Genomic DNA, 18,407 nt, shown 5'->3' on the forward strand with positions numbered 1-18,407 from the left:
AGAGCTATGCGAGTATAGGAATTAGAGACTCTGGATGAACATCGCAAGGCTGCTTTTGATCACATGAGAGCTTATCAGAAGTGCATGTCTACACAATATAACAAGAAGGTTCACCCCTGTGAGTTCCAAGTTGGTGAACTCGTGCTTAGAGAAAATCCCAAAAATCAGCAAAATCGAGAACAGAAAGGGAAATTTGAACCTAACTAGTTGGGTCCTTACATTATCACAGTAGCATTTGGGTCTAGTGCTTACCAGTTGTCTACATCAAAGAGTGAAGAACTTGCAGAGCCTATCAACATCCTACACTTGAAGAAGTTCTATACTTAGAGGCTTGCTACTCAACTATCTTGTATATATCTATGATCCTGAAAAAATCCTTTAAAAAATCAGAAAATGTCCTAGAAAGATGATCATCTTAGTGAAAACCTAGCAATAGGCACTTTGATGTATCAAAAAAAAAAAAACAATTTGTCAACTGGTGAAAACTTGGAAACAGGCGCTACTTGAAACCCTCGCACCTATGTCTATCAGTCTCAATCATCCACTTCGCTACACATTTCCTGGCTTGGAATTATTTCTTGTCCTCATCTTGGGGGCATAGCTACTTAGCCTATTGAGGTATTATTGTGCATTAGGGTTCTTTTGACAACTCACAAAACAGTGTTTCTCAACACTACCCCCACCCACTTTGACATCAAGTGTTTTTCAACACTTTACAGATAGTTTACCTATGGTCTCCGATGTCACGATATTTCTCACTATCAGAATCAAGTCTGGAAGAAATGGCCAAGTGACTTACACACACGCACTTTAACACTTAAACGATTGAGCTATGTTGATCTTTATCTACTTTGTGTGCTGTCTATGATGATTTCTTTGCCATGCGTTCCCTCCCTGATAGTCTTTCGAGGATGTCATTGACTAGAAGACTGGGGGCATGGGGCATGTCTTCTTGATTTCTACTTGAGGGTTTACTTTGTTTGTCTATAGTGTTGTAAGCATTCGTGCTTGTCCTATTCAACACTTTGACTTATAAATGTATCATCCTTGACTGTTTTGCAAGACCACACTCAGGGTTTATCCTGGCACTTATGCCTTGATACAGGTGCAATCTTGCTAAATTAAACTTAGGGAATCTAATCGCGTAGTTATCTTGACTTACATGTCTCTGATGCTTAGATTGGATTTCCACACACCTATCTAATATCGATCATATTCATATCCTCATAGTTATACTAGTGATGGTTGTATGATCTCATCATGTCCCTAATAAATTCTCAATGATGAAATTAAGAGTCTAAATGTTATGCGCTTCTTGTTGGTAAACCACTTTGCATAGTAGCTTGCATTTTAGGTTCATGTCATTTTTTCTAGTTGCACATTCCTACATGTGGGAAGAGCTCTCTCTCTTCATCTTTTTCATGGACATATCAATTAGCTGCTTTTATTTTTCGCTTCTACTTGTCTTTTCACCTTCTTAATCTTTCGCTACATTTCTTTGCTAACCTATCATCACAAGGGGTTAATCCAAAAATCATCACATACGATCTATCCAAGTGCCACATTTTCACAAAAACATTTAAATCTATACCACCCATATGAAAGACCAAAAAAAATACACATAAGCATATACACATACATGAGCTGAAAACAAAAACTGAAACATCACATGAAAGCTAAAACATACATTTTGAGACAAGTACACAAGAATATCGATAAACCCAGTATCTCATATATATATCAAATGTGTCATGGTACATATACAAATGTGAGATCCAAAATCTAGATATATGTCTCAAAAATAGATAAGGTACAAATCAAAACACAATGTCATGTGTGACTGCCACCCTCTGCAACTGGTGCTGGCCCTAGTGGAGGAGCCCGTCTCCTATCTGGTGCCTGCACTACACCCTCTTATCTGCCCTCTTGCTCTAAATAATCAGGAAGACCCTATCTTGGTGGTACCACACTCCTATAGGCAGCATAATAGCATGTAGCTCAGGCACCATGATGCGCTACCTATCACCTCACAGCATCCCGCTCTCGGCGCAGCTCATCTGCTCGTGCTCGCTCGTCCATCAGTTACTGATCCCATACTGCAATGGTCACCCAAATTGCTTGCAGCTCTGCCTCCAAGGCACGGATCCTCGCACCCTACTCCTCTCCTCTTGCTAGCTGCTGTATAGGTGCCTCTACCCTCACTGCTCGCTGTCTCCTCAAGGGCACCTCCTCCTCTCCTCCTGTTGGTTGCTCTGCAGGTGCCTCTACCCTCACTGCTCACCGTCTCCTGAAGGGCACCTCCTCCTCTCCACCATCATCACCATCAGACTTTGAGGACTCCTTTGTCGCCTACCTCGCCTGTGCTCGCATCCTCCTTCGCCTTGCTTGAGAACTCTCCCCCTCCATCTGCCTACCCCCTCTCCCTCCTCCTCTGCCTCCTCCCCCTCCACCACCACCTCCACCTCCCAGTCCTGTAGGTGCTGCATCTAGATGTGTGAATCAGGGGAACGGGTGTCTCTGCATCTCATAAAGATACCCTGGATCAGCCCCTACATCTGCCACATCTGGGCAATAATCCCAAAGAGTCGCCACTAGTGTTGCGGTATCCCAAACTGCTATCTGATAGTCCAGCATTGGCAGCCATCCCAATCCCTCATCTATGTGCATCCGAGCATAGGTAGTAGTCTCCATTGACACCAATTGTTGCTCTGCAAACTGCCGCCATACGCGACTGATCACAAACCACTCCACAATGTCTGTGCTCTGACCCACCAGCGATCTGCCATACCACATATAATCTAACTCCCATGAATCTGACCACTGTTGACACTCCCGATATGGTCGCCATGTGAATGTTGTCATCTCATCAAACATGAGTCGGTAATAGGTCACATCTCCATTATGCCTCTATGGGATGAAACCTCTATAGCAAAAAATGTACGGCTGGCTACACCCGTGGTTAGATCACAGTGATGTGCTCCCAAGCCCAGATCTGTGCTAACACTGCTCTGCATGCCCATGATCCACCCTCATGATATACTATCTCATGAAGCTTGTGGTACATCTCTGCCAATATCGCAGGACCCCATGCCATCCTATGTGGTCGGGAGATCAAATCATATACCAGTCGACCCCATCCTAGTGGAAAGCCCTTCTGGCCTCGGTCTATCACCAGGGCCTGGGCTACCAAAGAACATAACAAGCTGGGCAAAGGATAATCATATCCATACTCATTCATCAATCTCTCCCAACTCAGGTGACGATCAAGAATGGTCACATCCTGGAAAAGCTCCTGCACTCACGCTCGCCCCTCTGTCGGGGTCGTATCATAGTACACCTGTGCCATCACCAAAACTTAAACATCAGTACACTTGGCATCCAACATTGAAATGCCTAAATTAACAAACTACTAACCAAGTAACTTACCGGCTCGTCATGGTATGACACTCGCAGAATGTGATATACGTCCTCTAAGGTAATCAACGCCTCGTCGGTCGGTGAGTGAAAGGTGTTATGCTCGCTATGCCACCTCTCTGCTAGCGCAGATAGCAAACCGTGGTTTTCTCGAATATGGGGCATCCGTACAACCCAGTGCAAGCCCATAGCCACTAGCGCAATCTGCTCCTCATCGCTCAAATGTTACACAATGCGCGAACCAACCACCCTAGGAGCTCTAATCTATAATGCTAGGAATACCTCCTGCCCAGGTAAAATAAGCAATCATCAGTAATAGTCACATGACGAAAAAAGCATTCAGAAAAATAACAAAACTAGCTGTACGACACTTTTTACAAAGATAGTGTGACACATTTTTTGAAACAGTGTCGGGCGACACATTTTTAAATACAAGTGCAACATTTTTATGTCGTGCGACATTTCGCATCGTGTCGTGCGACATTTGGGTGTCACCCATGCGACACATTTTCCTGAACGGTGACACTTTTTTCGAAAAAATGTGTCGCGCGATAACATTTCTGAGACTATCAAAAAAACTTAAAAACATGCGAAAAACTCACAAAAAGCTCGAAAAAGCAACAAAAAGGTAGTCACTTATCGGCGCCCCATATCGCTCTGGCCGGTTGTGCAACTGGCTGCGCTCGAAACGGTGTCGATGAAGAGGAATGTTTGCCTGATCCATGATGCTATGTGGACCACACAAAATCTCTCAAATGACAAAAAGACAAATGAATAGTGAAAATGACACTTGGATCCCTTTTATAGCCTCCAACCTCATTTTGATCTAATTTTTAAAACTCCTTAGAATTGCGCAAAAATTGCACCCCTAGCTAATTTTTACATCTTGGATCCATTTTTAGGATCGAAATTGAAATCTGAGTTCATCTTAATGGTCAAAATCACATTTTAAAATTTTACCTTCTTCTGAGCAGTTAGCTGACCGTTTGAGGTCTAATCTTTGAATCATCGTTGGGCATCTTCATTTCTTCATGTCTTCATCATTTCTATACTTTGTATCTCCTTTTATTCACCTTTTCACATCTAAATCATCTCTCTACTAGATTTGACCTAATTTTTATGCTATATCCTTCAAAGTCAACTCTAGTCAAACTGGGGCATTTTATCAATTTCTTATAGTCATTCTTGGGTTCTAATCATTTATCTGTCATCTTGGACATTGCTCTATTCTAATTTTATAATGTGTAGCTAGTTTCTGCATCCCCTTACCTCATTTCAATTTTGATCCCGAGGGGCCAGAAATACTCTATTGCTGATTGTTATAGCTATCTATTTCTTAAGAGCATTTGTTTGACCTTATCACTTGCTCTCGGTCTATTCACTTTGCAAGGTGTTAAAATTCTTTTTGGATCCTAACATCATGTTCCTAATGTTCAGTACTACCACTATCAGGCTGTGCATTTAGGACTTGTTATCTATTTCTGCATTTCATTCTTTGGAATTAGACGTCTATATCTATCACCGCCTACTTGGCTTTCTATTTTCTTTGACATAATGTGTTCCCAGATTGATCACGCATTAGTCAAAGAGGGGCAAATGTAATCACCTAAAAATGGTCATTTAGACTATTAGCCCCCTTTTCAACATTTTGGCTAAATTAATTTAATCATATACCTAGACCAAATTGCTAATAATTAATTTATTTGATTATAACCTGTAGTTTGACTATGCTATCCTAAGTTCATTATTTGATTAAAAGAACATGTCCCCTTTTAATTAAATAAAAGACCCCATTCTTCTAACCCACTTAAAGTGCACACATAAAGTCCTTTTTCTATTTTACAATTAAAAGAAAAGGCTTGTGAGACTTTTTTCTTATGTGACAAGTCAACTTATATTCTATTGGTTGACTTGTGTGTGCACATGGATCACTCCTATTTTTGAATTCCACCGTTGATCATCCACCATCTTCATCTTGATCTCTACCGTCCATATATCTTTAAAAGGGAGAGAGCTTTCCCCCTCAAAGGAGGAATCCATCTTTTGAATATTGTCATGCTGCAAGTTTTCTAACAGGTTTCTTTGGAGCTTTGTGGAGAACTTCTCATTTTTTGTCTCATTCTCTCATTCTATCATATTAGCATAAGATCATATGGCATTCTTAGCATAGTTGCATTTTAGTTTAGCTTTGATTTCTTGCAATAATCTCACATAGTTTAAATATTTGGTTTTGTAATACTCTCATCCATGTTTAGCATAGTTGCATCTTGCATTTCCATTCAAGTTTAGTCTTCCATCTTGCATTTCATCTTTGAGGAACTCATTGTAGACACTTGCATTCTTGCTCTTGTCTCAAAGAACCTCCCATTGCATGGTTTACTAGAAAGAAGCACATTTCTAAGGATTGGCTGAGAGCCTTCATGCTTGAATACTAGCTTCTTGCACTCTGTGGATAGGGAGCTCTAAGCCGGCATCTAAGCATTCCAACTCATGGAATCGTTTGGATAGAATGGTTTAGAGCATGACACAAATCAAGAGTACATAAACAAATTTAAGAGAAAGCCAAAGGATCAGGTACTAAGATATTCTAATAGATAAATCAAGGAGACTATCTTAAGAGAGTGGTTTTAATAGACCTAAAATTTATATCTCCTAAAAGAGTCCTTACTTTATTTTAAGTGTAAAATCTTTTAATCAAGGGAAGACCTAATAGTCTTTTGAAGATTTTAATAGAGAAGACTCCTCGCTGGGTAGATCATTAAATGTGATCAAATTGTAGCCCTAAAGGTTGAGCTTTGTTATTGCATCAGTGACTATTTGTGGGTTTCATCCCCACCCCACTTTTGCCTTGATCTTAAAGTGTTTCTAGGTTACCAAAATATTTATGTTATGTGTTAATTTTTTCATGGATGTTAGTCTTAGATAGATTTCATTTTATCATTACAAGTTTATGGTTAGATGGTATAAGATCTAAGATATGAGATGGACTAGGAGTGAATAAAGTTAATTTGAGATATTATTTTAATAGTAAATTATCCACACCCCCTTCCTTTCAGAATCTTGTTTCCCAATAAGACTTCCAATAGGATGAGACCCACAAATATTCACTACTGTAATAGTAAAGTTTTCTTGTTAGGGCTACAATTTTGATCACTTTTGATGATCTACCTTATGAGGGATATGCCCTACTAAGACCTTACAAGACTTATTTAGTCTACCTTGATTAAAGGATTTAAAACTTACAACAAAGTAAGCACTATGTTATGAGATTTACATAGGTCTATTAGGACAACTATATTAAGAGATTTACCTTGATTCACTCTACTAAAAATGTATTAGTACATGATCCTTCCATTAGCACTGTAATCCTTGATTATGGATCTCCTCTTTCCACTATTTGGTTCTTCTCTGATCTAATATAGTTGTGTTTTGCACTTCACCTCTCTTCTTGGTTACTTTGCCTTGCTTCACCTTCAAACTTTTCCTAGGTATCCAAACTTCACTTCTCAAGCATACATTCTTCAAACTTCTATCTCCCTTATGAAGTTTAAGCTACAAATGGAAGAAATCTAGATTGTTGATCTTGATCTAGAACCTTCTCCAGTTGCTTATATCCTCCTTATATAACAAACTAGAGAAGGTTCTAGATCAAGGTCAACAATCCAGATTTCTTCCATTTGTAGCTTAAACCTTCCATTTTTTAGATTGGGTGAACACCTTGCATAGGGATTAATAATACAACTCATAACAAGTAATCAACTCCTTAAATTACTCCTCAATCATTAAAACATACAATAAGTTGGCCAAAAATAGTTTACCTTAGTGTTTGTGCAATTCCAACTAATATATCAAAATTGGTTCACTTGGCACATGAACACTCTAACGCTCGGTCATTACTAGTTCTTCATATTTTTGCTCAGCTTCCAAATGCTCCTCATTTTTTGTATAACTCAGCATGAACTAACTCTATGTTGCTAGAAACAAATAGACTTCTGTCTTACTCAGCATGAATAGGAGCACTCAGTGACCATAGAATTCCTCAGCAATAATAATTGCCTAGCCTTAACTAAAATATAAATAAAACTAGATACATTGCTTGACCTTAGTAGGATGGCTCAATCTTAGTGATGACTGACCAATGCTGCCAAATAAATGATAAGTATTTGACAATAATGGACAACAAACAATATGGATCAACAAAGCTAATAATTTATCTTGAATTTTGACATTGACCTTAAGTGAAGGTTATAAAATAGACTTAAAATTAATAATCTTAGTAAAAGAAGGTTGTTTGGAGAAAAAAAAAAATTTTAAAAATTCAAAAGATAATTTTTAATTTTACCTTTTTTATCCCCTGGTAACTTGAATTTCCATGTAAATTTATTTAAGAAGGTAGTTTATAGAGAAAGGATAATAATTTCTTGTGATTAGGAAAACTAACAAAAGAAGAATAAATATTTATCAAATTTCTCTTCATGTAAAAAAGGCATCATACAAGGATTTGTTAAAGGTAAAATATGTAGTAATGAAAATTAAAAAATTATTGTTTATGTTTACATGCCAAAAGATGGGCTTGATAGAAACCTTAGATTGTAAGACTTATTCTTGATGTCATTCTTAATGAACAAAACTATAAATTATGAATATTGTAACTAATAATTAAATAGATTGGAAGTTTTAATGAATAAGGTGCTACTAATGTAAAATAAAAAAGAGCCATTTAATGTATTAAACTAACAAGACAAAAAATGAGAGTTCATACAACTAGAAAAAGGTAACACGTGAAATAATTTTATGTATAATATTCAATTAACTAAGCTACATCTTGAAGGACTTTATTTCTATGTATCAAGTGATATGAAAATGAGATGCAAAGAAAAATAATTCTTGTTAATGGGCTAATTTTGATTGACGTCTAACAAATGGGATGTAAGATGGATGTCATAGTTGAAGCAAAGTGCATCTTAACAAATTTTGAATTTTATCGAAACTATATTTGAAATAAACCAAAAGCTAATTTGTTGTCAAACTTTTGAGCATAAACGTCAGCATAGGTGACATCACATATGGTCTGTTCAGATCAACAAATATGTTATTCCACGACAGAAAAGCCTGTTAACTTAAGCGTAAGTCTTATATTCGATTAAGTCACTCAACAGGTAATTTGTGGATAAAATTGTTGGCCGTAAACCTCTAAAGACTTCTGGGTAAAGTTTACTTTGAATCCAACGTTAAACATGATCAAGAAGGCCTCATAAATACACAAACAATGTAGTCTTGATAAAACAAGCCTTCACATTCTAAAGGAAAAAGCGGAGGCAGCTTGCAGGTATTGAAATCATAATATTCAGGATGCTGTTATTCATCATTTGTGCATTTATTCTTCCTATTATGAATGTGGGCGTTTATGGAGCAGATCCTGATCCGCTTACAGACTTTGCTACTGGATTAAAGAGCTTCACACTTCGTGATATCTTCTCTAATGGAGATGTTACTGTCGACTCTGGAGGAATACGCGCTGCCACTTCAGTAGACACGTTCCCTGCAGCAAGGTAAGGTTGACATACTATTCTTATTTATTATCATTTCTATCTCCATTTGGTTTGAAGATTCATGGCAGGGTTTAGAATTGCAGATCACAGGGCCTGCAATATGTGAGGTTCAAGATGGTTCCATGTGGTGAAAATTTACCTCATACTCATCCGCGAGCCTCAGAAATGCTTACTCTTATCTCTGGAGGGCCTCTGCAAGTTGGCTTTGTTGACACTCAGGGTAAACCCGAAGCCTTCCTTGCTTAATTCATAACACAACTTTGTTTCTATTTTGTTTTGTCCAGCATCATAAAACACCTTCTGCATTAAATTAGGTCAAGCTTTCATTGACATTCTGTACCCTGGAGATGTCACCATATTTCCAAGGGGAACCATGCATTTTGAGCTCAATGTTGGAAAAGTAGAAGCTGACTATATCTCTGCTCTCAACAGTCAAAATCCTGGTGTTCTGGTAAGATCAATACACATGTTTATATACCCATCTATCAATACAACATCTCGATATTGATCATAGTTTTTTTTACTGTTGATGATGGCAGACAAGCAGTGTGTCGATATTGAGGCTTCCATTGAGAAGCGTGGCAACAGCTTTCAACATCACCCAACAGGCTGTAAAGAAATTAGATTCATCGATATATGCCAGCGGAAGCGGACTGAAGAAAACATCCAAAAGCGGTTGTGTTCCAGGAAAAGATATTACTGTCGACTTTTTAAACCTGTTTGATTTCCTACTCCCCAACAAATAAATGGCTTCTTTTGGCAACGGTTCCCAATGTATGATTCCTTTATCATGTGTTTTCTAAGTTTTCTATTTAATAATAAATAAATTTTATATAGTGCAATGTGATGAGATTATTTTATTATGTATTATGGATTTAATTAAAAATCAGAGAATTCACAATCTATTATAATGAGTTTTTGATTAAGATCGCAAGGGACAGGATCATGAATTCAGATATAAAGAGTTACAATAGACCATTTTTATAGAATATCAAAAGGGCACTATAGTCTGATGTCAGATCAAGTAACCGTCATTTAAAATATCAAAAACTCAGTAAGATAGTAATAGCTAAAAGTATCACAACTATTAACACTATAATCCTTATAAAGATTATCCATCCAACTATAATTATATAAATAAATGTTCTTACTCCCTAGCTTTGAGATAGCAAGAAACTTAAATGAAAGAGTTTTAAAAGTGCAGCCAAAAACAACCATCATTGTTCCTCAAAAAACAGCATTCGGACAATTGTCTCCCAATGGAAAATATTAAACAATTTAGCATTATTAATTGTATCTCAACTTCAGGTCATATGCATTAGGCCCTTTCTTCATTCTTCATCATCGTCCTTCTTCTTATCAGAGTCCAATTTTCTTGAGGAGAGTACACTCTTTAGCTTCATCTTTTATTTTCTTTTACCAATGACAACACCCACCACCGCTTTGTGCAAGATGTCTTCCACCACCCCACAAATCAATGAAACAAAAGAGATGAGGTCCTCCATATTGACCATGTGCTAATATTTCTCAGGGTAGTGATCTAATTATAGAGGGCATGGATGTAGCCCATCAGTTTACCATTGTTAATATACACATTATCTTCCCCTTTAGGACAATCAATTTCTCTAGCATTATCTTAAGTAAATGGGTAAGAGTCCTCATCGTGATTCAAGTCCTCAATGTTTCCCAAGTTAACAATAATTTATGCAGAATTATCCTCTACCATTTCTTCTATATCATCTTCTTCTTTGTAATGTCTTTCTCGGGAACCCAAGAGAAATAAACCTAACATGTTACAATCCTTATTGAACTAAAAAAAAATTAATTTTAAACAACATCTATATAATAATGCGGAAGCAATATACACATACGCATCAAGTACACGTAAGCAACTACAACTATAGTTCTCATTCTTCAAGGTTTCATTCATGTTGAATCACAATTAAGTTCAAGTTTTATTAATTAGTTTAATTCTTAAGTACAATGTTCATAACTATAAAGAAATAACAGATTCAATAAAATGCATCTAATGAATAACATCCACTGCACATGTTGCAGGGTATGTGAGAATGGATGCAAGTACATCAAAAATAAGATACATGATAATTTATATACATCAACTGAATACAAGTCACCAAGATAAGAATAAAAATGATAATGGTATAACTACATCAGTGAGCATCCAACATCTTTAAAATTGAGGGGGACACAAATGGTAAGAAGTCACTACCTCCCAACCATGTGGTCAGCTAGTAAGGATTACAAGCTCGTCATACAGGGAAGATATTGAACAATAGATATAAGATTATTTAAATCATTAAGGAATGTTGATGGCTAATTCTGCCTCAATAACTTAACCAAATTACTCAAGAAGAAAAGATAACCAAAATTGAAATGACCCTCAACCAATACCAACACCACATACCAAAGTCAACATACAGCTACTAAAATATAAATCATGTACCAATATGAAGAGATAAAGTCAATGATAGGTGACCACTTCAAGTTAAAAGCCACATGTCAAAATTACAACAACCAAAAAAATGCCAATTGTCATCAATGTAGATAAATCATCAACATTAAATAAACTAGCAATAAATATACCACCAAAGAAAAATATGAAATCTATGGAGGAGACTTAGGCTACATACTAGGGAGTTTCATCACATGAGCTAACTTTAAAGTTATCTTGGTAGTCTCTATAAGACCCCTCCTTGCATTCACTTATTAAATATGAATTTTTATGTTAAATCATATGGGATATTTGAGTGGATATTTGAGCATGCAAAGGTGATGGCAGGGGAAATTGTTATGGTTCTTGTTAGTAACCATGTTGAATACATTATGATAAATTTTAGACATCTTATGTACTATGATTTGATTGTTGATACAATAATGAAATTTAATACTTACTAGGTCTTATGTATCAATGAAAAATTTGATGATAAAGATTACCAACTCACTAAAAGTGCTCTTAGGTTAGCTTAATATTAAATATTAAAATTACATTATGATGTGTTAAGGTTGTTAGCCTAGTATCATGTACAAGAGGTTATACTTATGTATTGGGATAAGTTATTTGGTTGTTCAAATTTATGGTTTAAATAAAAATATTGCACGTGTTCTCGAGGATAGATCTGCATACCTATGTGATAGAAAATGAATGGACTTAGATGATTATGATTATGGGAATGAATTAACATTATATGTTTTACGTATTTTAATGGAAACTAATATATGTTGATACGTTCCTATTTTTATACCCTATAATTTGATACTTGCTACATTATTTGACTATTTAAATGTTATTTATTGTAATGATACTATGCAATGTTTTACCTTATTATGATGATAGTCTTTATGATGCCTTGATGACTATGTTATACACATTCAAATGGTTCATTTTGATAGTAGTGAAGTGATCAAAATTATATTTAGAATGATTTAATGAGCTATTTTTAAAAAAATTAATACTGAAATTGAGAGATTATAATAGGGTGTTTACGTGTTTTATATGAATATTTCTTAGAAAAGATAAGTTCATTGAAAGGAGATTATGGATGTAAATGGTTAATCCAATTGTGTAAGTTTGGCATATTTAATCAATGTGTAGAAATGGGAAAAGATAATTAAAATGATATTTAGAACATTTTGGTCAATTTGACTATACAAATTTAGCATATGTAAAAATGTGATTTTTATCAAACTATTGATATTTGAATTGAGTGTGCAGGAAAATTACTATGGAATCAATGGAAAAAACAATAATCACCCCTATGTGTAATCTCTAAAACCAAGGTTGAATCTAATAAAAATATTTGAACCTCATTTTCAAGTAATTTAATTCATAATCATAATCATAATTTATGTATTAGGTTATTTTATTTTTTATTTAGTGACATGTCAAATGTTTACGTAATGTGAAAATTATAGTGTCACTTGACACGTGTCATGTGTATGTGTAAAATGGCATGTCAATTAGGGTTGGAAATGTAACCCTTAGCCTAAAATTGACTTAACCAAGAGCCTAATTAAATTTCCCTTGGTTCGAGATAACTTGTGAAGTGGTCTTTATAGACATAACCAATAAGGTTTTTGAATTCAATTTTTTGAAGTCACATTTCAGAGGCCAAATTTAGTGGAATCTAAGTGCCTCAATGGTAGGGGCAGGGGTTGGGAACATTTTCAGCAGTACTAGAACCCCCAACAAGCTTTAGTGATCCTCTAACTATCTCATATTTCATATGTTGCAAAAATTGAGTTAACTCATGACATTTCCAAAACCCAAACTCTTGCCCAAGACATCCATTTATGGTAGAGGAATGTTCATGGACAAAGGGCTTAGGGTCAATTTTGAATTTATTGCTATTAGTTGGGTGGATTTTAGAAGCCTTTTTAGAGGCCTTTGGAGAAGTTAGTGGGTGTTCACCCTATCTTGATCTTTACATAAATAATTTTTTTGGAATTGGAGCATCAAAGGGAATAGGGCTCTTTTCAAACTTCATTTTTTCCATAACACAAATTGTGAAGGTTGTGATCTTCATTTCCATGGATGTTTTTTCATGCTTTTAATAGATTAGTATGTGTTTTTAAGTTTCTTTCATTTATCTATTTCATGTATTATAGTATTGTCTTGTGAGGGATGAGATTTATATATTGTTTTCAATCTTGTTCATATTCTTTTCCTTGAAATTACTTCAAGGAATTGTTAATGGGGGTGACATGGCATTACTCACCCTGATATAGGGAAGAAGTGGTCATGTGTGGGTGAAGGGGTTAGCTTGACTCCATGGTCATGTGGGGTCTATTATCATGGAGAGTAGGGGAAAATACAAGGTGTATGTGCCTTGTTTGGGGTAGATAGATGTGAAATTTAGCCATTGAGAGGTATGTCATTGTATGTTTAATTGAAATCTCCTATATTGAAGTTCCAACTTCACCCCCTTTCATGGGTTTAAAGGTGCAACCCATTTGTGAATAACATGGTTGAGTGTTTCATGTTGTATTAATGTGATTGTTGGTTGAATTTGAGTGTCACCTAATTAGATATTGTTTCTCCTAGCTTGGTGGGTGGCTTCCTTGAGGCCAATGTTGGGAGGTGATCTCTTCATGGTTTTTCATTTGTATCTACAGATTATTAATGGATTCAAAAGATGGAGAAAGGTTGGAATGGATCCCCTTGATGGTGTTCTTAGGTCATTTTTGTTGGAGACTTCTCCATTTGTCATACCCTTTTTGTTGTAATATTGAATTCATGAATAGAAGGATGAAATTATAGTTTTATTTTGATCTATGAAATGGAATCAAAATTATAATTGCATATTCAATAATGAGAAAGAAGTTTATTTTATCAGAAAATATGCATGATATCCTTATGACATTACACTAGTGATATCTATTTAAATATTATTTTAAAAGGAATTAAAAGACATAATGGTTGAATCTTGAATTACTTAGTAATTCATCTCCTTGTAATTTGTTTTCAATAATGGAAAAAGAAAGATTGATTCTAGTTGGTCCATGGTAATTCATCGTCGAATTAAATTCATTTGGAAATAGGATCCTTAAGTTCTTGATCAACCTAACACTCAAATTGATACATATAATTGATGTTTTCCTTTTAATTTGTTTGAATAAATTCATTTCTAGAAGCCATTAGACTCAAATGAAAACCACACTATACTATAGCCTATCTAAGTTAGATTAATTAACAATCCTATAGAAGATCAGATTAAAAAAATTATGGAAACCTTTACATGAAGAAAAGTTGTTAGAAGGGAGGATTAAATTTGACAACCTATACAATTCTTTCAAAGTCTACTAACTCTAGAAAATTTATGAAGCTGCCAATTAAATCAACTCCACATTATCATCATAGAGAATATTCTATTTGGATACCCTTTTCATGAATTTATTTATGTTGAATATAAATGTGCATGGAATTGAAATATAAATTATATCGTAAAAAAATGTATGTTCTAAAATGCATAATCACAATTGCTAATGAGAAAGAATATAAATAAATAAAATGTAGGGACAAGAGGACGAAGTGTGTCCCACACTTGTACTCATCCCCCTTTCTATTCCATATCTCATGTTGACATTGGCTTTAATAAATAATAAAATAAAAAATTTCTCATACATCTATTGGCTTACCTTTTTAGCTCATATATCTCTCCACCATAACTGCCCACATTTTCATCAATTCCAAACTTATTCCTAACTATACCTTGCTAGGTTGAGTACTTCTCAAGGTATAAGGGACATGGCAGGCTTTAGGAAGTGCTCATGGGCCTATGAAAATGTAAGTAGTCAAGTGACCAAGTTGCCAAGTAGCATAGATATTTTAGGCTGACATTGGAAGAAGATTAGGGGATAGTTAGTAGGAATTAACTAGTGTTAGTAAATTGAAATCATGATTAGTATTTAGTTAGTTATAATATATGTTTTGAATTTAGTAATAATTTTTAAAAAATATTTGGTAATTTTATTAGTATTTTATATTATTTTTAGGTAATGTATAGAATTTAGGAATGAGTAGTGTTGGGGAATTGGGTAAGTGCAAGAATTTGGGTCTCATTTTCCGGTAAAAGGTGGAATTTTTTTTTCCTAATTTTGAATTTTTTTGTCAATTGATGTCAAAATTTGAGGCATTTAGAGATTGAATTAAAAAAAATTCCACAATAAAAAATTTAGTACTCTAAATCTACTTTTTGAATATGTAATTTATTTGTGTACCCATATCACACATTTTGTTTTTAGTATGGATCTTTAAAAACCACTTTTTCAAAATGTTTGTTTCAGGACCATACCATACTTGTGTATGGACACCATAATTTGACACAAATAAATGAATTATGAACATCCTTTTAAAGAAAGGTTCCTAACACACCAAAGATTGATGAAAAAAATTGCTTAATTTTTTATTGGATAATTTTATTATTATAAATATTTAATTGGCTATAAAGGTAGATTTTGAAACCTCTCATGTACGGACACCATAATTTGATTAAAATTTCAATTTTTTTAAACTTCAAAAGAATTGTATGTTCATTGATGGCATATAAATTAATTTAAGAAAAAACTTAAAATTTAACATTTATTATAGTTTTAGTGAACCTCACTAATTTACATTTAAGTATCACCTTTGATTAAAAAATAATGCAAAGATAGTAAATAAAATTATAACACTATGAAATTATATTTTTGAAATCAAGACAATGAGAACTCTAATGGATTTTTGTTTCATAAAAAAATTGATTAGGAAGACCCTCTAAAGATTATGGCAAGGGCTAAATTTGTTAGTTCAATGCCTTAGCCAAATCTTGAGAGGTCAAGGCATAGTCTTGGTCTCACCAAGCCTCTCTCAAAAGGAAATCTGAGGTGGGAGAAAAAAATCCTACCCCATGTTGTAAGAAATGACACCTGTCTTAAAAAATTAAAATTGACATTTAAATTGCATTTTAAATTCCAAAAATGTTTAAAATATAATTTTTTTTAAATGGTCACCCGTATTCAAAAAAAAAAAAATGGGTACCCTTTTTTTGAAACAGGTGCCCATTTTTTTTAAAAATCATTGTTTTATTTTTTAAAATGGGGCAACTATTTTTCGAAAGTAAAAAATGGACACCTAATTTATTTTTTAAATGGTTGCCCATTTTTTAAAATTTAGATCAAGCATGTGAGCCGAAGATAGGTGCTTGTTTCTAATTTAGAGTGTTATCTCAATCCACAAACATCTGCGGTTTTGAGAACCAACTTCTTACCTCCACCTAATTAATTTAAAATTTGTGATTTTAGTCCGATCAGTGTTAGAGATTTATTTTTAATCATGATTTATATTCTATTAGTATTATTAGGACATTGCTTTTGAAGTAATAATATTTTACTCTATGAGAGTTTTGGTTAGGAATTTCAACTGTTAATGTTAGCATGTGTTTATAGGAAAAGGTTGCAAGGGTATGTTGAAAGTTGTTATTTTATTAGTTTAAAATTTTTAATTTGTTTATATTTATTTATTGGATAAGTACTAAGTAGTCTTAGTTCTATGCTAAGAGGATTGGATAGCTTTTGGTTTAGTTAATATTATATTGTTAAGTAACATAATAACTGCAAATTCAGTGGTCTAGGAGATTGTTGTACTAAATTGCATTAGGGAAATGGTATCAAATAAGACATAATGTAATCCATATTTTTGTTCAAATTATTTTATATATAATTTAAAATAGTTAAGTAAAGTTTATTATAGATTTAATTAGGGTTAAACCAAACCATGTCAATATAGAGGTGAGTTGCTTCCTTATGTTAGGAAAATGAAACATATGAATCTAACCTATTCAAATAATAACCTAAAAAGATCTAACTCATCATAAGAACTGAAAGAAACCTAATTTCCTCTTTGACTTAAAGTTATACATGTCTTTGATGACCCTATAGTTTAGTCAATCAAACTTAATCAACCCATACTAAGAGTTCCTTAGCACAACAACTTATGTTTCTAAACAATGAAGTATATATCTATATCGACTCTACCTTATAATGAAATTTTAATCAAAATTTAATTATATTTCCAACACTAGAAGTGATAATGAATCCTTTTATGTGTACTTTAACTACACCTAATTACCTTCACCTTTATTGATGATTTCATTCTAAAACCGAAACCCTAGAACTCTAGTAAACTAATCATGCAACCTCAAGACTTGAACTCAACTTTACCATGTCATCATCTATCTTGATGTTACTTGTAGTAAACATAGTTCTAATAAATAAATAAATTTTGGTCTATTTTTGCCCTAATTTTTGGACATGACATTCTTCCATTAGAGCCTAGGTTTGTAACACGTGGGCAACAATGGACCCATGTTAACTATAGGAATTTATAGGTTCCTACATGTAGTAGATATTTCTCATTGGAGAAGTTTAATGAACCAATTTTTTATTTCTAAACTATGACATTGATAAGTAAACCTACGTAAAACTTAAAATTGGTATTAACGATGATCAATGGTCAACAATAACAAATTAGTTTTAATGACATAAAAATAAATGATGGACTAAATGAATGTTGTATTTGTATTAAGGTAGAATATAATCTCGTAAAGTATTAAATATTATCACCTTAGGAAAATCTATGTAGGAACCTTAAAACATCCTTCAATCATGTGATTTTAAATGTGTAAATAATCGAACAACTGAAGAAAAATGTCTAGCATCGTATTTAGTAAAAGTTAGATTATGTATGACCATCTGACTCGTGAAAGTATTATAGTTGATGTCAAGTATAGAAGGAATCAAGTAGACTAAGTATTGATTTTGAAATTACAACATAAGTAAGGGAAACCTAGGATATTTTCAATTTAATTCTAATCCTCATGTTAATTTATTGTGTGGATAAAAGTAAAATGGTGAGTGAATAGGATTAATTAAAGTATAAAATGT

At 34.0% G+C, this 18,407-nt stretch overlaps 1 protein-coding gene across 1 annotated transcript; it reads left to right on the plus strand.

Annotated features, from left to right (window-relative positions):
* Window positions 1–8,676: 8,676 nt before the first annotated feature.
* LOC149547672 (germin-like protein subfamily 1 member 16) lies at window positions 8,677–9,806 on the plus strand. Its single transcript, XM_089794785.1, has 4 exons — window positions 8,677–8,966; window positions 9,050–9,186; window positions 9,281–9,417; window positions 9,506–9,806. Exons 1-4 carry the CDS (start codon window positions 8,767–8,769, stop codon window positions 9,710–9,712), a joined length of 681 nt encoding a protein of 226 aa, XP_089650911.1. The 5' UTR covers window positions 8,677–8,766; the 3' UTR covers window positions 9,713–9,806.
* The last annotated feature ends 8,601 nt before the right edge of the window (window positions 9,807–18,407 follow it).

Source organism: Cupressus sempervirens, chromosome 7 (assembly GCF_028749045.1).
Source record: "Cupressus sempervirens isolate cs-2001-9-10 chromosome 7, ASM2874904v1, whole genome shotgun sequence".
NCBI classification, from domain to species: Eukaryota; Viridiplantae; Streptophyta; class Pinopsida; order Cupressales; family Cupressaceae; genus Cupressus; species Cupressus sempervirens.